General features: G+C 47.5%; 1 protein-coding gene across 2 annotated transcripts in view; it reads left to right on the forward strand.

The window, feature by feature from the left end:
* frem1b (Fras1 related extracellular matrix 1b) overlaps positions 1 to 24334 on the forward strand; it is a 344830-nt gene that overhangs the window by 298751 nt on the left and 21745 nt on the right. For both annotated transcript variants that reach the window (XM_038794342.1, XM_038794341.1), the window contains exons 28-30: positions 6460 to 6589; positions 10786 to 10858; positions 23905 to 24054. In XM_038794342.1, the coding sequence (XP_038650270.1) occupies positions 6460 to 6589; positions 10786 to 10858; positions 23905 to 24054 (353 nt within the window). The remainder of the gene's footprint in view (positions 1 to 6459; positions 6590 to 10785; positions 10859 to 23904; positions 24055 to 24334) is intronic.

Consider the following 24334-nt stretch of genomic DNA (forward strand, 5'->3'; position numbering starts at 1 on the left):
CTTTCAAACTTTCCAGCATTTCTTGCAGTTTGTCTCCAGTAAATCATTCTCCCACTGTGATATGGTGTTAAACTGATCTGCACTTCACTAAGTTGCTTGACTGAAGTCAAAATTACTATTCTTTTTTCATGTTCTTGCCGCTGAAGTTTTGATTTAAGGTCCTTCTTGAAAGCCTCCTCTGCTAACTGTACAGTTTGCAAATCTTCTTCCATATACTTCCTTGCAGCTTGTCACTTCATCTCTTGCTCAGCCTTCGTCACTCCAGGCCAGCAATCTTATTCTCGAGGTCTAACCTTTCATCTTGGCTGTAAGTTTCTGGAAATCTACTTCTTTAGCTGCCTTAACTTTCCGAATTTGCTCACTTTCCTTTTCTGTCAAGAGCTCTTTGTGTCTTTCAGAATTGGCCTTGAGAATTTCAATATATCACTGCAGCCCATCTATTTGGCTTTGCATGTTTAGGGGTAATAGATATAGGACAGAGGTCAGAGGTGGGTTTTTTACGCAAAGAGTGGTGAGGCCGTGGAATGCCCTACCTGCAACAGTAGTGAACTCGCCAACATTGAGGGCATTTAAAAATTTATTGGATAAGCATATGGATGATAAGGGCATAGTGTAGGTTAGATGGCCTTTAGATTTTTTCCATGTCGGTGCAACATCGAGGGCCGAAGGGCCTGTACTGCGCTGTATCGTTCTATGTTCTATGTTCTATGTTATCTGTCCAAGCAGTGGAATTTTCTTCTTCTTAAGCAGTCCCTCGAGGATAGCTTGTCTCCAAAATAAAAGTGAGTTCTCGGGTGTCAGGAGTCTGATGCGTGACCTATAATCTCTGTCACAGGTGAGACAGACAGTGGTTGGAGGAGCAGGTGGGTGATGTGCCCAGGTTGTCATGCATTCCTTTTATTGTCAACACTTGGTTTCAGCTTGCTCGCGACATTAGAACTCTTGGTGTTCAGCTCCTTCCCGGATGCTTTTCCTCCAGTTTGGGCGGTCCTGGGCCAGGGCTTTCCAGGTGATGATGGGGATGTTACACTTTTTCAGAGAATTTACAATGCAGAAGGAGGCCATTCGGTCCATCGAGTCTACACCAGCCCTTGGAAAGAGCACCATACTTAAGCCTAAGAGCAATTTAGCATGGCCAATCCACCTCACCTGCATATCTTTGGACAGTGGGAGGAAACCGGAGCACCCGTAGGAAACCCAAGCAGACACGGGGAGAAAGTGCAAATTCCACGCAGACAGTAACCCGAGGCTGGAATTGAACCTGGGACTCTGGAGCTGTGAGGCAGCAGTATGCCACTGTGCCACCGTGAAAAATGAAAGTGGAGAATGTGGGCATTGATTCCACTAACTCTCACATGCTAAGTGAGCGCTCTACCATTTGACCTAATTTGCCCGATCTGGGGGAGGCTTTGGGAGTGTCAAGGAGGCTTTGGGAGTGTCCTTGACGTGTATCCTCTGCCCCCCTGGGGCTCGCTTGCTGTGTTGAAGCTCCATGGATGATGTGGCCCACCCAGTGGAGCTGATCGAGCATGGTCAATGCTTTGATGCTGGGAATGTTGGCCTGAGCGTGAACACTGACGTTGGTGTGCCTATCCTGCCAATAGATTTGCAGGATCTTACCATAGTACTTCCCCAGTGTTTTGAAGTGCTTGCTGCATATAGTCCACATCTCTGAGCCAGATAGCAGGGTCGGTATCACTACCATCTAGATCATAGATTTACCCAATATGTAGGCTCTGTGAATCTGGCAGTCACTTTCTTGCTTCTGATTGGAGGGCGTTTTTCAATGGGTGCACTACTTTAATCCTAAATGCTGCCTCCTTCATCTACTGAGATAAGCTGCAGCTCTTCACAATTGCTCAACCCAAGGATGGCAGGACCATCTGTTTTAGTGAATTCGATCATACAGTTAACACAATTTCCGCTGTGTGTACCTGTGATTTGGGTTGTTCATTGCTGTTGAATCTCAGTCCCCTCGTATGCTGTCGAAATGGCATTGTTCAGTTTCACAGCATCTTTCCTTGGGTAATCATTGTCTTTAAACTTTCATGCAAGATCTTCTGGAATGGTCTGAGTGGGATGATGTCACTCTGTGATCTGGTATCCATCTTCAGTTTCAGATTTGTGTTTGTGGACTTGTTTCTTAACCTTTTCCTGATCTGAATTTCTTATCTGTAAAAAGTGTCACATCCGTCCATTTCATACAATTATATGGTTCCTTTGTCTATTGTGTTCTCAAGTTGTCATCATCTTCCGGAGTATGAATGTTTTGATTTCCTTTCCTTCTAATTCTACCTGTGGCTCTGACGCTGATAACTCATTTATCATCTTCTTTCCTTTCTTTACCCAGTGATTGGCTTTTCCACAAGCTCTACAATTTCATCCGTAAGCATGACAGTTATTTCTGTCCATGAATTTGTGTGGTCGTCCACAGCTCCTGCACATCTTTCTCCCTATTTGGTGTATTCATTTGTTACTTTTTAACTGCATCAATCTTGCTGCCATTTCTTAACTGTAGACTAGCCATTTGCAATTTCAATATTTGCGTCTTCTGTTCCTGGCTCCATGTGCTCTGGTGGTATCTACAATCTGCAAAATTGTGAGCTTGTAGTTTTCAAACAAATATTTTTTGTACTTTGGGTATGCAGAGCCCTAAATGAACTGATCCATCAGCCTTTCACCTATTTCCTTGAATTTACATTTCTTGGCTGCACTTTTCAATGTTGTTAAATTAAACAAATGTCTCCTGCCCATGAAAGGATACAACTGACCCTTTCCTCTTCACTGGTGCCTTTGAAAAAACTGCTAAACATCAGGTGCACTCCTTTATTTAAACTTTTCAAATACCTCCACAATAGTATCAGCTTCTTAATTCACTTTGGGCTGAAGCTGAGTGTTCATCACTACAACAGCAGCCATTTTATTTTCGTGCTACTGACCCTGGTATTTTTCTCAATCTGTTTCAGGTTGATTTTTCTCAATCTTATTAAACGTCAAATCCATTTAAAATCTTTGAGTCCTTGCTCATTCGTCATCCACTGACACCATGGTATTTCTTCTTGTTTCCAAGAGTTTGAAATAATCACACCTTCAGGTTCAAAATGCAGGAACTTCATTGGGTATGGCTGCTGTTCTGATATATTGGGCTGGATTCTCTGGGCGCCGACGTCGAAATTGCGTTTGGTGATTGGCCAGAGAATCACTGTTTGCGCCGAAATCAGGGGCAGCGCCGCCATTGCAATGCTCCGCCCCCTCAAAAACAGTGTACTCGCAGGGTAAGCTGCACGCCATCAGGACAGCCTCAGGACGTCACCCGAGCCCCTCCCACGATGCTCCGTTCCCGATGAGCCGAGTTCCCAACAGCGTGGAACACTTATCCTATTTTTTTTTGTGAACCCGGAATGGCGGCTGCGGACTGATCCAGTACTGCCATTGTTGGGTGGGAGCCGTTCCGTGGGCAAGGGGGCTGGGAGCACTGGTGGGGGGTGGTCCGGGGGCGGTGAGCCTGGTCAAATGGGGGCAATTTTTGGTAGGCCGGGTTCGTGCGCGGCTGGCGCCATGATGCACGGCCGCTGTAGGCCGCCGCCGTGCGCATGCGCGGCCACGGACCCGGCAAATCTCCGGCCGTATCCGCAGGCAAAGCCGGGGGCTTTATACTGCATGCCTGCTAGCCCCCCACCAGATGGAGGATCGGTGCAGCTTTGGTGCCGTTGCTCGGGCGCAAAACACTACTGTTCCCACGCTGGCGTCAGAACTTTGTCTTCAAATCGGAGAATCCAGCCCATTGTAGCTCAGCACTTGTTTGCAGTGCAGCGATAAATGTGGCACACTGGGTGTACATTTGCATTAGTTCCCAAAACTTTATAAATAATGTTACAATAATACAGAAACTTTAAATGCAGAGTTAAATGGTCCTATCTTCAATGTCATAGATAGATACAATGCAGAGAGTAGATAAAATGCCGATCCAAGCCTGGTGCACACTAGGTGCAAAGCTTCTTCCCAAGGCTTTCTGCCTCTGCTTTCCAGCTAAATCTCTTTGGCTTAGACAGATCAGGATTCAACCCAGGACATTCCTGGTTTGAATAGCTCTGCTGGACATGGGCACTGCATTTGCTCATCACATTATTGAAAGTAATTTTTTGCTGTATTAGAAAGGGAACTAGAATCTGAATATTACTGCTGTGCTAAGCTCACACGAGCAGTACTATTGGCATGTTATGAAACAACAATTTGCTGAGTCTTGATTAGCCCTTATGTCCCATCTGTCCATTTGGTGAACACTTCAAGATTACTCTACGGTGAAAGTCAGTGCTTCAGTGTGATAGTGTTCCAGATGTGTATCACACTGATTAAACTTGTTATTGCTGGCAGAAATCCTCATTACCCATTGAGTGCACCATGTTCCATGTTATTATTCAGAGCTCCCACAACTGTACTGCTTTGTGCATGAAGCTTGCCTAATTGGTGGTGGGTAGGGGCTAGAAATCACGATGTAGGTGAAAATTAATGGGATGTAGCAGGATTTCCTCTTGCTAGAAAAAGTATTTAACCCATTGACAGCCAGGGGTAAGAAACGACTGCCAAACAAAAATGAATTGAAAGACAACCCAACATACAGGCATGAAACAAACTCTTGCAAGTAAAAGACTAGAATCTCATCCATGTTTCATGGGTAGCAAAGTGATTTTTTGTGCTGTTCGATGAGGATGTATGTATGATTACTGTGCTTAGTAGTACTCACTCCACAGGATAGCTCAGCACGATGGAATAAGGATGGGAGACAGCGGTATTGTTGTGGCAATGAGAAATTAGCAATGTCGGTTCCAGATGTCAACCTGAGAGCACCAAAGGTACCGCTTTACCTAAATCTGCAATTTACTGGCCCCGGTGGTGGCCCTGTTCATCAAAGGAAAATCTGATGGAAACCCCATCGAAACCATTTTTGTGAACCTGACTAAATGCCTGTCAAGCAATCAGCCACCTGCCATCAGGCTTCCCAGGCATTTGAGGGCTGGCAGCTCTTCAAAGCCAGCTTCCTCACCAGTAACAGTGGCCACAGTTAGATTGTTGGAGGCTGGAACTGCAACCAGCGATGGAAGCCCAAGAAGAAAATGAGTGGGGTGGGGTTGTCAGGGCCGATCAGGAGGTTGAGTCTGGGGGGTTTTATCACTGGTAGGACCCTCCATAAGGTACAGGGTGCCTAATCAGGAGGCTTCTCCCACAGAAAGGACATCAGGATAGACCTGGCTGCCAGTTCATGTACTGCGATCCGTCCCTGCTGCTGGTTGAATATCAGCTGCAGTAGGACGAGGTCCGAAGTGATTTTTGATTGGTCAACATCAGGACCTTATTTGATCTAAGTGTGGGAAGGCCACACTTAACCTTCCTGCTCCTTACTTAATTGATGGGAATTGGGATGGAAACAGGTTCTCACCTCACCCACTTACACCATCTTCCTCCCCACACCACCTCCAAACCTACTCCCACTGGGTGGAGGAGGTGTTAAATTCTATCCCATATCTACAAAGTAAGGCTGCACAGATCATATTCATACATTCATGTTCAGTTCCTCCAGCACCACTTATCTCATCTTATGCTAGACTCCCTTTGATTGTTATGTATAGTAAATGGAAATGCCACCAAAGTCCCAGAGTACCATTTGACCCTTTGAGAGAGAGCTGACTGGTGGTGATTTAACCTGAGGGTCATCACACCTCAGAAAAGGAGGGGGGGGGGGGGGGGGGGGGGGAATGGCAAGATTGAGAATAACCTCAGCCGGTATGGGAATTGAACCTGTGCTGTTGGTGTTGCCGTGCATTACAAACCAGCCATCCAGCCAACTGAAATAATAAGCTCTTAAAGCAAGCTTAAAATAAAGTTGTCATGGAAGAATATCATTGACATGATTTGGCATGTTTTGCTGCTTTGCAATTGTCCTTTATTGCCAACATGTGATACCCAAGTTGATAGAATTGCAGCACAAGCAATGCTGCAGCACGGCATACAAGGCCTCGTTTCATGGCTGGTGAAAAGGGTGGAGGGATAGACGCAGAGGGTGCAAATAAGATTGCCCTGAGTGGCATTCACATTGTCCCCATATGAGTACCAAGCAACATGCTAAGCATGAGCCTGATTCATGAAATGTATCATCTAGTGACTTTCAAACCACTGGCAATGTTGTGTGTCACAAGGTGATCACAGCAGAGAGGTGGCACCCAAAGTATACGAGAAACAACATCCAGAAAACAGCAGTCCTAGTCCAGAAAAGCTCTGCTGTATAAAATATGGATGAATAACAGATTTAATAATGAAAATCAGAGTGGATCTGTGTATTAATATGTTGGGTGATTCTATTATGAATGTTTTTATAGGACATGGATGGTTGTTTTACCTCCTGTGACCAACAGTTAATGACTCAATTCCTTTTTTAAAGCAATGTTGAATTTTTGTGTGCAGAATGGAACTGAAATGGTCCAGGATTGAAATGTCTGCAAGTTGCTACAAAGTCTGTGAAGACATCGGAACTCTCTCCATTAAGGTTACCAGAAAAGGATACAGTGCTGATCCCTCTTATGTTAATATAAAGGTACAGGATCTACAGATGTTTACATCTTTTGTATTACGTTTGAAATCACTTCAGGTTGTTCCTGCGTCAATGAGTCTGTCTGCACTAAAGGGCACAGGCACCAAAGTTGTCCATGTGACATCACTGGATGAAATCTAAAATACAGTTCTGCTGCACACCCTCATCTCTGGAAATTGCTAGCATGCTTCCATTTGGAAAGTTGAATCCATTTGGGTGGAAATCAGGAATAGTAAGGTGAAAAAGTCACTGATAGGAGTAGTCTATAGGCCACCAAATAGTAACATGATGGTGAGGAAGGCAATAAACAAACAAATAATGGATGCATGTAGAAATGGTACAGCAGTTCTCATGGGGATTTTAATCTACATGTCGATTGGTTTAAGCAGGTCGGTCAAGGCAGCCTTGAGGATGAGTTTATCGAATGTATCCGCGATAGTTTCCTCAAACAGTATGTAATGGAACCTACGAGGGAACAAGCGGTCCTAGATCTGGTCCTGTGTAATGAGACAGGATTGATTAATGATCTCATAGTTAGGGATCCTCTCGGAAGGAGCAATCACAACATGGTGGAATTTAAAATACAGATAGAGAGTGAGAAGGTAAAATCAAACACTAGTGTTTTGTGCTTAAACAAAGGAGATTACAATGGGATGAGAGAAGAGCTAGCTAAGGTAGACTGGAAGCAAATACTTTATGGTGAAACAGTTAAGGAATAGTGGAGAACCATCTAAGTGATTTTTCACAGTGCTCAGCAAAGGTTTATACCAAGAAAAAGGAAGGATGGTAGAAAGAGTAAAAATCGATATCTAAGGAAATAAGGGAGAGTTTCCAATTGAAGGGAAAAGCATACAAAGTGGCAAAGATTAGTGGGAGACTAGAGGACTGGGAAATCATTAAGGGCAACAGAAAGCTACTAAAAAAGCTATAAATAAGAGTAAGATAGACTATGAGAGTAAACTTGCTCAGAATATAAAAACAGATAGTAAAAGTTTCTACAACTATATAAAAGAAGAAAGAGTGGCTAAGGTAAATATTGGTCCTTTAGAGGATGAGAAGGGAGATTTAATAATGGGAGATGAGGAAATGGCTGAGGAACTGAACAGGTTATTTGGGTCGGTCTTCACAGTGGAAGACACAAATAACATGCCAATGACTGATGGAAATGAGGCTATGACAGGTGAGGACCTTGAGATGATTGTAATCACTAAGGAGGTAGTGATGCGCAAGCTAATAGGGCCAAAGGTAGACAAGTCTCCTGGCCGTGATGGAATGCATCCCAGAGTGCTAAAAGAGAGGCTAGGGAAATTGCAAATGCATAGTGATAATTTACCAAAATTCATGAGACTCTGGGGTGGTCCCGATGGATTGGAAATGAGCAAGCATGACACCACTGTTTAAAAGGAGTTAGGCAGAAAGTGGGTAATTATAGGTCAGTAAGCTTGACTTCGGTAGCAGGGAAGATGCTGGAATCTATCATCAAGGAAGAAAAAGCAAGGCATCTAGATGGAAATTGTCCCATTGGGCAGATGCAGCATGGGTTCATAAAGGGCAGGTCATGCCTAACTAATTTAGTGGAATTATTTGAGGACATTACCAGTGTGGTAGATAACGGGGAGCCAATGGATGTGGTATAAGTGCATTTCCAGAAAGCTTTTGACAAGGTACCACACAAAAGGTTGCTGCATAAGATAAAGATGCATGGCATTAAGGGTAAAGTAGTAGCATGGATAGAGGATTGGTTAATTAATAGAAAGCAAAGAGTGGGGATTAATGGTTGTTTCTCTGGTTGACAATCAGTAGCTAGTGGTGTCCCTCAGGGATGAGTGTTGGACCCACAATTGTTCACAATTTACATAGATGATTTGGAGTTGGGGACCAAGTGCAATGTGTCCAAGTTTGCAGATGACACTAAGATGAGTGGTAAAGCAAAACGTGCAGAGGATACTGAAAGTCCGCAGAGGGATTTGGATAGGTTAAGTGAATGCGCTAGGGTCTGGCAGATGGAATACAATGTTGACAAATGTGAGGTTATCCATTTTGGTAGGAATAACAGCAAAAGTGATTTTTATTTAAATGATAAAATATTAAAACATGCTACTGTGCAGAGAGACCTGGGTGTGCTGGTGCATGAGTCGCAAAATGTTGGTTTACAGGTGCAACAGGTGATGAAGAAGGCAAATGGAGTTTTGTCCTACATTGCTAGAGGAATGGAGTTCAATAATAGGGAGGTTATGCTGCAATTTTATAAGATATTGGTGAGGCCACACCTTGGGCCGGTGCTAGGAATTGCGGGACCAATTAGAAAAGTGATGGCGGGGCCCCTACTCTACAAAAGTAAAAATTTATGTATGTTTATATTTCATGTAGTATGCTCGTCTTTAACCAAAAAAAAACATTAAATGCTTGATATACTAAAATTTTGAAACTTACTTACCCGGGCGGAAGGATTTGGCGGCGCAGGACTGAAGGATTTGTCGACGGTAATGCGGTGCGTTCCCCAAAAGTAAAAACTACCCTATAGTTCCTCTTAGAATACAGAAAAGGCTTCAAACGGTAACTCTGTCACCGCTGGCGCGGGGCCCCCTTAAGGTGCAGGGCCCAATTTGATGAAATTGGTCAAATAGGCTTAAAACCGGCCCTGGCCACACCTGGAGTATTGTGTTTAGTTTTGGTCTCCTTACTGGTGCTGGAGGGTGTGCAGAGCAGATTCACTAGGTTAATCCCAGAGCTGAAAGGGTTGGATTATGAGGAGAGGTGAGTAGACTGGGACTCTACTCGTTGGAATTTAGAAGGATGCGGGGGGATCTTATAGAAACATATAAAATTATGAAGGGAATAGATAGGATAGATGCGGGTAGATTGTTTCCACTGGTGGGTGAAAGAAGAACTAGGGGGCATAGCTTCAAAATAAGGGGAAGGAGATTTAGGACTGAATTTAGGAGGAACTTCTTCACCCAAATGATTGTGAATCTATGGAATTCCTTGTCCAGTGAAATAGTTGAGGCTCCTTCATTAAATGTTTTTAAGATAAAGATAGATAGTTTTTGAAGAATAAAAGGATTAAGGGTTATAATGTTTGGGCTGGAAAGTGGAGCTGAATCCACAAAAGATCAGCCATGATCTCATTGAATGGCGGAGCAGGCTCAAGGGGCCAGATGGCCTACTCCTGCTCCTAGTTCTTATGTTCTTATGTTCCCAGAATCTCCTTAGGACTACAATTTATGGGGAACAGACCTGTGATTTCTCAAAGTGCTTTCCTGGCAGCCAAGGCTCTAAAATGGGAGCACATGCATTGTAAATTCAGCCTTTCCATGTGTAAAATCCAATAATATGATAATAAGATCACAACAACTTAGTTGTGAGTTATATCACTGGGTTTTACGCTTGGCAATGAAGTCAAAAAGGATATGACACTTAGTTCCTACCCAAACTGATTTAAGAAAGGCATGCTGCAATCCCTGCAGAGACCAATCACCTGAAACAAGAGATTTGAATTCCCAGTTTAACCACAGATTAACAACATGATTTCAAGTTTTAAGACTTCTAATACATTATACTATAGAAAAGCTATCCCTCCTTTAACTGTAACATGACCAAAAACCCCATGCCATTCCAATACTATTCTCTCTCCCAAGACACAGATACAGACTGCTTAACACAGTTAGTTAGTACACAGAACATTGTTTTAAAATGCTGATCTTGCCAATGTGGGTTATAATTTAATAATATAATAATCTTTATTGTCACAAGTAGGCTTACATTAACACTGCAATTAAGTTACTGTGAAAAGCCCCCAGTCACCACATTGCGACACCTTTTCGGGCACACAGAGGGAGAATTCAGAATGTCCAAATTACCTAACAAGCACGTCTTTCTGGACTTGTGGGAGGAAACCGGAGCACCCAGAGGAAACCCACGCAGACATGAGGAGAATGTGCAGACTCCACACAGGGTTTATTATTAAACGTTCACCCAAAGGCTTGTCTATAATCTAGCTAGACAACAGTCTGTTATTCCAAAAAGTAAATAACCTTGCTGGTTTACACCACAAGTCCTTGAGGCATAAGTATTTGACGAGCATTTGTTCTTTACTCAATGCAGGGGTGTTTGATCTATTCCCCCCTTTACTAAACCTATTAATTCACTCTTACAATATCACATAGTGCATTGAATAACACAATGTTTGTCTCCTACAGGTCCAGGGGTTATCAGCTACAATTGGTAGAGACTTCACCCATAGCTCGGCAAGTTTAATTCAGTTTGATCCTGGTAAGTTACATTAATAAGACAGGGTGCTGTTGAAATAACAATATTGCTTGTTACTATGGGAATAAAAACTTCTACCAAGGGATATAGGAATGAGGATCGTAAAATTAAATCCAGGTTAAACAAAAACTCCTCGAACTATCTCAACTGAATTGACTTACATGAGAACCATGGCGCCACAGACTCTGCCGTAACACCAGCATCTCACCTGATTGGTCATTTGGTATATGTCAGTCAGGACAGCGAGTTTATTGAATCATGGAAGATGCGGGGGATCAATTGAACTGAATCCAACCCTTACCTCACCTCACCTTATATCACACTTGTACTTTTCCAGTGGAGGACATTGGATCGAAAGAAGGGGCAGCAACCTTAGCCGATATTTCTTCTCCCCAGTTCAACAATATGGAAATGATAGACAGGAAAATACACCTTGTTCTAACTTGTCCATCCCATGTAGTTGTGATGTCTGATGCATAAAAATGCAGGCACTTCCTATTCACCAAAAGCCTTGTAATTTTTCTGACCCTCCCAGCTCCACATTTAGGAAAGTAAATAATGTTTTTGTGGCAGATTCCAGCAATCTCTTTCCGGAATAATGATTTGGTTGCTCTCGGGTGTAAGGTGAGGTAAGGTAAGGATTGAACTCAGTTTGAAATATCCCTGCACCTTCCATCGTTGAATAAGTTCGCTATCCTGACTGATTTGTGCTTAATGACCAATCTGGCGAGATGCTAATGTTGTGGCAGTGTCTGTGGAGCCATGGTTCTCATGTAAGTCAATACCTTCAGGTAAGAAACTTAGAGGAAATTTATTTCAAAAAATCTGGGTGTGATTTTAAGATTTTTATTTCTTGGCCTGAGAAAACAAACAACATGCACAGCACACGATCAGGCATTATTCAATATGAGAAAGGGACCTAAATACAAAACACCACTGCTGATTATTTCAGGTGTGCAGCCTGGGTGATCCCGGGCAGCTGATCCATTTGATATGCAGTGCCCTCCTGTAGGGAAATGAAGGGACATGTGGCATATGTCATAATGATTCCTCACCTGAAAATTGGACAATTACATGTTGAGGTTAGTGTGCTTAGGAATACTTGCTCTGGATATTAACCACTATAATATCATACATACAGACCACACCTCTTTGCTAAAGTTGGACTGAAAAGCATTCAGTCTAGCTGCACAGCAACAAGCTTGTTTATTTCACCAAGATAATCCAGGAATAAACAGAAGGAGTGCGATCAATTTCCTGTGATCCTTGTTTCAAGTAAAATAACAAAGTCAGAAGGAGGCATGCAGCACAGTGGTTAGCACTGGGACTGCGGGGCTGAGGACCCGGGTTCGAATCCCGGCCCTGGGTCACTGTCCATGTAGAGTTTGCACGTTCTCCCCATGTCTGCATTGGTTTCACCCCCACAACCCAAAGTTGTGCTGGTTTGATGGATTGGCCACACTAAATTGCCCCTTAATTGGAAAAGAAAAATACTTGGCTACTCTAAAAAAAAATTTAAAAACAGAGCCATAATGTTACTGATATCCTACGCATAACCCCCCTTGCATCCAAATATTCCAAAACTAACTATTTCTGTTACAATCTGCTCCTGTTCATCCACCCTAATAGAAAAAGAAAAAGCAAACTGTTAATGTTGCAATATTGTGGGCGTGGGTTGGCACACTGAAGTATCAATTAAAGTTGCTACTCTGAAGGGCCTTCTCCTTGAAGTGGGAGCAGGGATCACCAAATTGTCTGTATTAAGTAAACTCCTGGCTCGCCATATGGACAAAGATGACACCTAAGATTGCAGATAATGAACCCTTATTTGTTTACAAATTAACATCCCAAATGTGGTTGACTTAATTTTATAATCACAGGCTAAATGTAACTGTGGTGGTATGACTAGGAGGTTTACGGTACCTCAGAGTAGTGCTGCCATTGGTGCAGAGGACTCGCTGCTCATTGGTTCAGGCAGGTCATGTGTGTCTCTGCCAATTGGCTGAGGCTAGTCATGTGACTGCTCACCAACTGGCCGAGAGGCCGGTAGCCCCTCCTACGAGGCGGGGTATAAGAACCCGTACCATGCGGCAGTCGGCCATTCTCTGTAAGTCGACTGCCGGGCACACAACTAGTTCATTAAAGCCTGTTATTTGGAACTTCTTCAATTGATGGTGCATTAATTTAATGAACTAGAATTTTGAAATGGAGCTACGGATCAAGCCAAACTGCCTCCGCATCAGCCCGCATGCTACAAACGCGTCAGCAACTTTTAAACATTGGCTGGCGTGCTTCAACAGCTACCTCACCACTACAGACAATCAACCCACAAAGGAGCAGAAACTCCACATCCTCCACTCGTGCGTGGGCATCGCCGTTTATTCGATGATAGAGGATGAACAAGACTATAGCGCAGCCATGGATCTTCTCAAAGGACATTTTCTCAGGCCAGTAAACCAAGTCTACGCGCGGCACCTCCTGGCAACAAGGCAACAATTCCGCGGTGAGTCCCTTGACGAATTCTATTGGGCCCTCATTGTCCTAGGGAGAAATTGCGCCTGTCTGCAAGTTACTGCGGAGGAGCACACTGAACTGCTAATCAGGGATGCCTTTGTCGCGGGGATGCAATCCTCTCAGATACGCCAACGACTCCTAGAAAAGGACACATTGAGCCTCACTGAGGCACGGACACTCGCATCCTCCCTGGAGGTTGCCAACCACAACGTATGCCCCCGGCCGCGCGGCGGCCCCTTGGGCAATCTGGCACGCGACTTCCATCACCCCCGCCGATTCCGACCCCCCCCCCCAGGCCTGTGCTGTGGGACGCCCCGATAAGCCCACAGGGCCCCGCTGTTATTTCTGTGGCCAGGCCAAGCACCCCCGCCTGCGCTGTCTGGCCCGTTCTGCAGTCTGCAAGAGCTGCAGCAAAAAGGGCCATTACTCCGTGGTCTGCCAGTCAAAGTCGGTCGCTGCCGTTCCACGCAGCGACCGGGGATCGTTCCCCCCCCCCCCCCCCCGTGCTCCCCCAGGGCCCCGTGCAGCCCGTGGACCTCCCTGCCACCGCTCCTAGCCACCACGAGTTACCCCCGGACGCCGCCATTTTGGGGCCCTGTCGCCACGTACTAGCCCCAGGCGCCGCCATTTTGGGGCCCCAACTCCACGTACTAGCCCCGGGCGCCGCCGTTTTGGGGCCCCGACTCCACGTGCGGCCGACGGGCGCTGCCATCTTGGGTTGGCATGGAGGACCCCACCAGTGAACACTCCATAGAAGAAGACGACTCAGAAATCCTTCCATGACTCGCTGCAGTGATGCTGGTCCAATCGCGGCCCCGCACGCTCTCCACGGCGACCACGCAAATCCTCCTCAATGGACATGAGACGAGCTGCCTACTAGACTCCGGGAGCACAGAGAGTTTTGTCCACCCTGACACGGTAAGACGCTGCGCACTCCCTGTTCACCCGGTTAAGCACAAAATAGCTCTGGCTTCAGGTTCGCACTCCGTCCAAAACACCGGGTGCTGCTTAGGGGAGGGTTTTTAAAAATTACAAACTCCTCGCCCTTCCCCGTCTCTGCGCACCGGCACTTTTAGGACTGGACTTCCAGTGCAACCTGCAGAGCTTAACCTTAAAATTTGGCGGCCCTATTCTCCCCCTTACTGTCTGCAGCCTGTTTGACTTCTTAAAAGAATGCTCGAAGTCGTCTCTAGGTTAACTGATGCTTTATTGTGCCCCACAATAAACTACAGTGGTACTTGAAAATATACTGCTTTACTTGTCTGCAACTAGGCCCAAAAGACTTGCATCTCCACAGTTGAGTTCCACCTCTTGTCTCTTCAACCCTCTAGCTCCAACTGGCCGAAGGCGGAGCTCCGGCGTTCCTCCTATTTGTCCTCGCGCTGCCCCCTGGTGGTACTTGTACACACACAGGCGAGGATCACCACATCCCCCTTTTTCACTCTTTTTTTTTTTTTTTTCTTAGCTGCAGAGCTGTAACAAAACACAAATGTAACAGTTAGGTTTATATACATGTATATACAACAGGGCAGGGCCATGCATGTGTCAGTCCATGTTTACAGGTTCAGACGGTCAGGTGCACGTCTGATCCGAGTGGACCTCCTGAGTGGGCATGGAGATCCAGGGTCGTCTGTGTCCATGTGGACATCTGCTGCTGGAGTGTCAGGATGATGCATGACAGCGTCCTGTAGGTCCAGCGTGTCCTGCCGATCAAGAGTCGGAAAGACCCGTGGTCGAGGTGTGACTTTAAGAAGGTCTCTCCGATTTCGTCGAACCATTGTCCCAGCGTCCAACCGAACGATGTAGGACCGCGGCGATGTTTGGCGAAGGACCACGGCCATTTTGGACCATCCTCCAGCCGGGTTTCGCAACCTCACCGTGTCGTTGCTGGCCAACGGCTGCAGTACCTTGGCCTGCTGGTCATAGTGCTGCTTTTGCACTTGACGTTGGTGACGCATTTTATCCAGGACAGGCGAGTGATCAGGATTGGTGAATTGTAGCGCTGGTAATGTTGTCCGTACGTCCCTGTTGAAAAGCATCTGAGCTGGTGATAGTACCGAGCTCAAAGGTGACGATCGGTACGACAAGAGGGCCAAGTGTACGTCGGATTTCGAGTCCTCAGCCTTGCTGATGAGTTGTTTAACTATGTGGACACCTTTCTCCACCCTGCCATTTGATTGCGGAAAGTGTGGACTCGACGTTATATGCTGGAAATTGTAGTGCTTGGCGAAGTCCGTCCACTCCCAGCTGGCAAAGCAAGGACCATTGTCGGACATGACCGTCCGTGGGATGCCATGCCTGGAGAAAGTTTCTCTGCAGGCCTTGATGACGGCTGCGGCTGTGAGATCCGGGAGTTGCAGGACTTCCGGAAAGTTGGAGTAATAGTCAATGATCAGAACATAGTTGCGGCCCATGGAGTGGAACAAGTCAATGCCCACTTTGTCCCATGGTAACGTGGCCATCTCATGCTGCTGCAGTGGCTCCTTGCATTGCGCCGGTCGATGTCTTTGGCACGTGTCACAAGTGAGCACCATGTTTGTAATGTCCTCGTTAATCCCTGGCCAGTAAACAGATTGTCGCGCTCTCCTTTTGCACTTTTCGGCACCAAGGTGCCCCTCATGAATCCTGTGAAGGATGTCCGCCCGGAGAGCCGTAGGAATGACGATCCTGTCGTTTCGTAGTATGATGCCATCGACCACGGATAGTTCAGTCCTAACATTTTGGAACTGTGGGCACCGCCCCTTTGGCCAGCCATGTTGCAGGTTGTGTAAGACTTGGAGGAGGGTAGCATCCTCCTGTGTTGCCTGACGAATTTGCTGTAGCCTTTCGTCCGTTGCCGGGAGCGTCTCCTTGCACCACTGTGCATGAGCTTCCACATCATTGATGGAAGCCGGTGGCGGGTTGTCAGTGTCCATGGCTCGTGATAGTGTGTCAGCTATTACAAGGTCCTTGCCAGGGGTGTAGACCAGCGTGAAGTCGTACCTTCGCAACTTCATCATCATGCGTTGTAGGCGCGGTGTCATATCATTTAGGTCCTTGTCGATGATATTGACCAGCGGCCTATGATCCGTTTCCACGAGAAAAGTGGGGAGACCGTACACATAGTGGTGGAATTTGGTCACCCCTGTGATTAGCCCTAGGCACTCCTTTTCTATCTGTGCATACCTGCACTCTGTGACAGTCATTGCCCGTGAGGCGTAAGCCACTGGGACCCAGTCCGACTGGTCGTTCTGTTGTAGGAGCACAGCACCAATTCCATATTGACTGGCGTCAGTGGAGATCTTGGTAGGTTTTGCCGGGTCAAATAATGCGAGCGTTGGAGCTGCCATCAATTGGTGTCTCAGATCATCCCATTCATCTTGGTGAGCTTGGGTCCAGGCAAACTCCGTGTCCTTCCTTGTCACGTTCCTCAACGCCGTTGTCCGTGCTGCCAAGTTCGATATGAATTTACCAAGGAAGTTGACGAATCCGAGGAACCTTAAAACCGCTTTCTTGTCCTGTGGTCGCTGCATGCTCTGAATCGCAGCGATCTTCTCAGCGTCCGGCATCACCCCATGCTCGGATATAGTGTCGCCCAGGAAGGTCAGAGAGGACTGTGCGAAAGTGCACTTGGCTTGGTTGAGTTTCAGTCCATACTGGTGGATCCGCTGGAAGACTTGCTTCACCCTCGCAATATGGTCTTCCTCTGTCGTGGACCATATTATGATGTCATCCACATAGACACGGACGCCTTCGATGCCTTCTACCATCTGCTCCATAACCCTGTGAAATATTTCGGATGCCGATATGATGCCGAAGGGCATCCGATTATAGCAGTACCTTCCAAACGGCGTGTTGAAGGTGCACAGCAGGCGGCTGGACTCATCGAGCTGCATTTGCCAGAACCCCTGTGATGCATCCAGTTTGGTGAAGATTCGAGCTTGTGCCATTTCGCTCGTGATCTCCTCGCGCTTGGGAATAGGGTAGTGTTCCCTGCGAATGTTCTTATTGAGGTCCTTGGGATCTAGACAGATCCGGAGTGCACCCGACGGCTTCTTGACGCACACCAGCGAGCTGAACCAGTCAATCGGCTGTGTGACGCTTGAGATGACACCTCGAGTTTGGAGACGCTGAAGTTCGGCTTTTAACTTGTCCCGCAATGGAGCCGGCACCCTCCGTGGGGCATGAATGACCGGTATGGCATTCTGTTTGAGCAGGATCTTGTACGTATAGGGCAGTGTGCCGATGCCCGAGAAGACGTCAGGGTAGTCGCTGAGTAGCAGTTGTATGTCCTCGGCAATTCGTGATGCTGCAGCCGTGTTCATGAAAATCCGCTGAATCAGCCGCAAATCCTTGCAGGCTTGAGCACCGAGCAGTGAGGACTTTTTGTCCTCTACAATTTCAAAGCGGAGTTCTGTCATGACTGTTTGGTTGGCAACTCGTAGGTGGCATGATCCCTTTGAGACGATCTGGTTGCCGTTGTAGTCAGTGAGCTTGCATGCTGCAGGTAACACCTCGTGCGTCCCTGGGACGGATGCGAGATCTTTGCTCGTCAGCAAGTTTGCTGAGGCTTCCGTGTCCAGTTTGAAGGTGATGGGGAAGTTATTTACGTGCACCATGGCAGTCCATTCGCTTGCCGAATTGATGGCATGCACGTGACGAGGTTTTGTCGTCAGGTCCTGTGGTTCCGCTGTGGCATTAATAATTCCAATGCTGTACTTGTGCTCCCAGGAGTTGAATTCCTCATGGTCGGAATAATTGTCATCGGGTGCCTGAGTGTTCATGACATCAACTGTGCGGACCTTCATGTTCCCGTGCCGTGGCATTGAGGAGTGAAATTTTGCTGTAGACTGACATTGGGAGGCGAAGTGATTCATTCTTAAACACTTTCTGCACTTTTTTCCTTGAGCTGGACATTGCCCTTTTAAGTGGGAGGAGCCGCAACAATAACACGTCATGACGTCATGCGCATGGTGTGTTCGCGCATGTGCAGTGCGGTTTTCATTCCAGGGCCGGTATTGCGAGTAGTGCGCATGCGCATGCCGATCACTTCCGGGATCGCGTCTTTCAGGACGGTGCGCATGCGCAGACGGGCCGGAGAACGGAAGAGACGGCCTGGAGAACGGAAGAGACGACCTGTGAGGGGAAGCCACCATCTTTATATCTGCCTCGTGGTGAGTGTCTTTCAATGAATGCTTTTCAAACAACTCGTGTACCTGCTGCTTTTTCTGCTCATGTAACAAACATTTATCTATGGTAGTTTTGAGTGTTAAATCGCTTTGTAGTAACAGAGAATCTCTCAGATTTGTATCAGCAAGACCAAAGATTAGCTGATCTCTAATGAGTGAGTTTGCCAAATCACCAAAGTTGCAGCCTTGTGCCAGCAAGCGTAGGTCTGTCACAAAGTGGGAGATAGTCTCCCCGTGGTTTTGGAGTCTGCTACGCAGGGTGTACCTTTCAAGGATCTCACTGGATTGAGACTTCCAGTGTTCATCAAATTTTGCAATTACCACGTCATACTTAGTTTTGGCTGCAGCATCAGCATATGTGAAAGAGTTATATGTATTTAACACCTGCTGGCCACCTATTGTGACCAAATGTGCAATTTTTCTGTCATCAGCGACTGTATGTAAGTCCAGAGCTAACAAATGCATCTCAAACTGTTGTTTAAACATTTTCCAGTTGGAATGTAGATTACCTGTAGTGCGCATTGGCCCTGTAAGTAGCTTGTGTTCCATCATTGCAGAAGGTCGTCTGTAGTTGAGAGGCTGCAGAGTCTGGTGGCCTGCCTGTTGTTGTTGCTTTTTTTTTTTTGTTTGCTGGTTCCTTTTGTTCAGAGAAGCCACTCCTGTACCATGTTTGACTTCTTAAAAGAATGCTCGAAGTCGTCTCTAGGTTAACTGATGCTTTATTGTGCCCCACAATAAACTACAGTGGTACTTGAAAATATACTGCTTTACTTGTCTGCAACTAGGCCCAAAAGACTTGCATCTCCACAGTTGAGTTCCACCTCTTGTCTCTTCAACCCTCTAGCTCCAACTGGCCGAAGGCGGAGCTCCGGCGTTCCTCCTATTTGTCCTCGCGCTGCCCCCTGGTGGTACTTGTACACACACAGGCGAGGATCACCACACAGCCTAGCGTCCCTCAAAGTGGACCCCCCTTCCTTGTTTGCGAACCTCATCCCGGATTGCAAACCCGTCGCCACTAGGAGCAGACGATACAGTGCCCAGGACCGGACCTTCATCAGGTCCGAGGTCCAAAGGCTGCTGAAGGAAGGAATCATTGCGGCCAGCAACAGTCCCTGGCGAACACAAGTGCTGGTGGTTAGGACTGGGGAGAAAAACCGGATGGTCATTGACTACAGTCAGACCACCAACAGGTTTACGCAGCTGGACGCGTATCCTCTCCCCCGTATCTCTGACCTGGTTAACAGGATCGCAAAGTACAAAGTCTTCTCCACGGTGGACCAACGGTCAGTGGCGTATCACCAGCTGCCCATCCGCACGAGTGACCGAAAGTACACTGCGCTCGAGGCGGATGGGGGCCTCTACCACTTCCTAAGGGTTCCATTGGGTGTCACTAATGGGGTCTTGGTCTTCCAATGGGAGATGGACCGAACGGTTGACCAATACGGTTTACGGGCAACCTTCCCGTATCTCGACAATGTCACCATCTGCAGCCACGACCAGCAGGACCACGTCATCAACCTCCAAAAATTCCTCCGTACCGCAAAACTCCTTAACCTCACATACAATAAGGATAAGTGTGTGTTCAGCACCGACCGTCTAGCCATCTTCGGCTACGTAGTGCGTAACGGAGTGATAGGCCCCGATCCCGAACGCATGCGCCCCCGTATGGAACTTCCCCTTCCCAACTCCCTCAAAGCCCTCAAACGCTGTCTGGGCTTCTTTTCCTATTATGCCCAATGGGTCCCGAACTACGCCGACAAAGCCCGCCCCCTCATCCAATCCACCACGTTCCCCCTGTCGATGGAGGCCCGCCAGGCCTTTCGCCGCATCAAAACGGATATTGCAAAGGCCACGATGCATGCTATTGACGAGTCCCTCCCATTCCAGGTCGAGAGCGACGCGTCCGATGTAGCTTTGACGGCCACCCTGAACCAAGCGGGCAGACCCGTGGCCTTCTTCTCCCGGACACTCCACGCCTCCAAACTCCGCCATTCCTCGGTGGAAAAGGAGGCACAGGCCATAGTTGAAGCTGTGCGATACTGGAGGCACTATCTGGCCGGCAGGAGGTTCACCCTCCTCACAGACCAACGGTCAGTGGCCTTTATGTTTGATAATGCACAGAGGGGCAAGATCAAGAACGACAAGATCTTGCGGTGACGGATCAAGTTGTCCACGTACAACTACGATATCTTGTATCGTCCTGGGAAGCTTAAGGAGCCTCCTGATGCCCTGTCCCACGGTACCTGCACCAGCATGCAGATTGACCACCTCTGCACCCTCCACGCGGACCTCTGCCATCCAGGGGTAACCCGCTTCTACCATTTCATCAAGACCCGCAACCTTGCCTACTCCATCGAGGAGGTCAGGACCGTGACCAGGGACTGCCACATTTGCGCGGAGTGCAAGCCGCACTTCTACCACCCCGAGCAAGCGCATCTGGTAAAGGCGTCCCGCCCCTTTGAACGTCTCAGCATGGACTTCAAGGGTCCCCTCCCCTCCAACAACCGCAACATATACTTTCTAAGTGTGATTGACGAGTACTCCCGCTTCCCTTTTGCCATCCCCTGCCCCGACATGACCACAACAACCGTCATCAAGGCCCTCCTCTCCATTTTCTCCCTGTTCGGTTACCCCGCATACATCCACAGCGACCGGGGGTCCTCCTTCATGAGTGACCAGCTGCGTCAGTTCCTGCTTAGCAGGGGCATCGCCTCTAGCAGGACGACCAGCTATAACCCCTGGGGTAACGGGCAGTTCAAGCGGGAGAGCGGTACAGTCTGGAAGACCGTCCTACTGGCCCTACGGTCCAGAAATCTCCCTGTCGCCCACTGGCAAGAGGTCTCCCAGACGCCCTCCACTCGATTCTGTCTCTCCTCTGTACTACCACGAACCAAACACCTCATGAACGGTTTCTAGTTTTCCCCAGGAAGTTTTCCTCAGGATCCCCGCTCCCGACCTGGCTGGCCACCCCCGGGCCCATCTTGCTCTGGAAGCATGTGCAGGTGCACAAGTCCGACCCGTTGGTTGAACAAGTCCAGTTACTCCACGCGAACCCACAGTATGCGTACATGGAGTATCCCGACGGACGACAGGACACAGTCTCCCTTCGGGACTTGGCACCCGCCAGTGTGCGGCCACAACCCCCAGCACCAACACCCCCTCTCCAGTCCCAACCACCACCCAAGCCCCCAGCGCCCCCGCAGCCCAGCGCACAGGACCCCCCTCCCCCGGCCGGAGCATCGTTAGCACCGACCAGGGGTACGGACACAGGACCACGACCGCCGCTCCCGGAGTCACGGACAACCACCGATCCGACGTCACCGGCACCGCTGCGACGATCCAGCAGGACATCGAAGGCGCCTGGCAGACTGATCGAGTCGATTTGATGTTCCACTGGACCTTATCGGATTCTTTGTTCAGTGTTCCCTTGTACAATATTGCTTGTTCCTTTTCTTTTTCTTTTGGTTTTGCTTTGTTCCTCGTTGTTCTTAAGTGCATTGTATGCGGTATTGTTGTTCTCCTTTGTACATTAGTCGCGGGCCAGTGGGCAGCCACCAGATATCTCGGTACACCTCGTTCTCTCTAGTCACACTACCAGTTCGATGGCCCCTCCTCCTTTTTCCTCCTCTCTTCTCTCTCTCTCTCCCCCCCCCCCCCGGCTTCTTTCTCCACAAGGGGTGAATGTGGTGGTATGACTAGGAGGTTTACGGTACCTCAGAGTAGTGCTGTCATTGGTGCAGAGGACTCGCTGCCCATTGGCTCAGGCAGGTCATGTGTCTCTCTGCCAATTGGCTGAGGCTAGTCATGTGACTGCTCGCTGATTGGCCGAGAGGCCGGTAGCCCCTCCTACGAGGCGGGGTATAAGAGCCCGCACCACGTGGCAGTCGGCCATTCTCTGTAAGTCGACCGCCAGGCACACAACTAGTTCATTAAAGCCTGTTATTTGGAACTTCTTCACGACTCGAGTCCAATTGATTGTGCATCAGTAACATGACAAAAATATAGTAAATTAACAAAATTGAGTTTGGGCAATACAGGTTAAAGTCCAAAATGATGCACTCACACATCAAAAAGTGCTGCTTTCTCACAAAATGCAGTATCAGTAGTCAAATTATGAGAAGATTGGAATTAGAAAAGAACAAACATGGTGACAAACAAATGAAGCAGAACGCTCACCCATTCTGGAAGTCACCTTATGAAAAATAATAGAATAATTTCACTATAGCTGGCCATCCAAGTAATTAATAGAAAAATTACCCCTCAAATATCCAAGCCCTTGCAGTATGATTTTAAGGTTGGCGAGCGACTGGCACTCGCCAACAGTTGGTGGAAAAGCTGCTATTGCCGACTCTTGGAAGCCCACTGCAATTTAACGTTCACTTGAGCTTTGATTGGCAGTGGGTGAGACGTCTGCAGTGGGTGAGACGTCTGCCCCCCTCCCCCCCCGCCAGGACCATTGGAAAGGTAAGTCCCAGGGGTCCCAGGGGTGGGAAGATAGAGGATGCCCTGGAGGGTCAGGAGGGGTGGTGGTCACAGCGTCAAGATGTAGGCTGGGGCAGAGGGGAGGCCTCCAGGGTATCGGAGAGAGGGTACCCAAAATCAGAAGAAATCTTCAGAATGAGATGCCCCTGATCCGGTCTTCCCTCCTGAGATAGAGAAAATACGTTTTTCTCAGTTTCCCACCCTGCCCGCACCTGCCAGCTTAAAAATTGAGGCTGTGCGGGAATATACCTTTAAGTGGCCATTAAGTGGACCTTATAGGTCCTTAATAGGTAAATGGGTGAACGTCCTGCCCGAGGCTCTTGCCTCCCCTGCGTAAAATTGCATCTTGGTTTGAGAAAACGGGTTCCCGGGTGAATCTCATCCTTTCAATTTTACCCCTCCCCCCCCCCCCCCCCCCATCCCCCACCACCTCAGAACTACCTTTGGGGGATTGGCGGCGGGGGGGGGGGGGGGGGGGGGGGGTAAGTGTAAAGCTCTGCCCTTGAAGTAAAATGAAATTCCTCCAAATTTTTTTTTACTTCTCACCCACTCCCTTGAAAAAGACATACAATCTTGTTTATTAGAATCCTGTCCCAATAAAAGGAGCCTGCCCCTAATATTATTTCTAAGGTAAAGAAAATCGATCACATTGTCAGTAAGATGTGTTTGTCGACTCACGTTTTTTCCAGTCACCTTGTAACTTTAGGCCTCCAATACTTTTACCGACAGGGAAATCTTCACAAAAGCTATCTTCCAAATATTATTAACACAGAATGCAATAGGTACTGTCATGTAAGCAATATGGAACAGGTTGAATTTGTTTAAGAGATGTGAAATCTATTATGTAAAGTGTTCCCATGATTAAAGTTTCACATTTGACTGCAGGTGTTTCTATGAAGGTATGGAACATTTTCATTAAAGATGATGGACTTGAAGAGAACAATGAAAAGTTGAAAGTAGAGCTAAAGACACCAATGAATGCCATCATTGGGCAGAAGGACATCTCTTTGGTGGAAATTGTAGATTTGCGTGGAGGTACAAATTATAAATGCCAAGGTTCATGCAATAAGTTACATTTATATAAAACACAACAGCAATTTGCATTTATATAGCAACATCCACAACAAACAACATCTTGACTGCCTTTGCCCCCCCCCCCTCTCCCCTGCACCTTTTCCAATCCCATTCCTGCCTTTGAACTTCCATCTCTTCCTTCCTGAGGACTACCATCTGACCTCTGCAATCTGACTTCTGCAATCCTCCCTGAGACATCCGATTATCCTGCACTTTCAAATTTCCCCTTGAGGCATCCAGC

The sequence above is a fragment of the Scyliorhinus canicula genome, chromosome 4, assembly GCF_902713615.1.
Source record: "Scyliorhinus canicula chromosome 4, sScyCan1.1, whole genome shotgun sequence".
Taxonomy (NCBI): domain Eukaryota; kingdom Metazoa; phylum Chordata; class Chondrichthyes; order Carcharhiniformes; family Scyliorhinidae; genus Scyliorhinus; species Scyliorhinus canicula.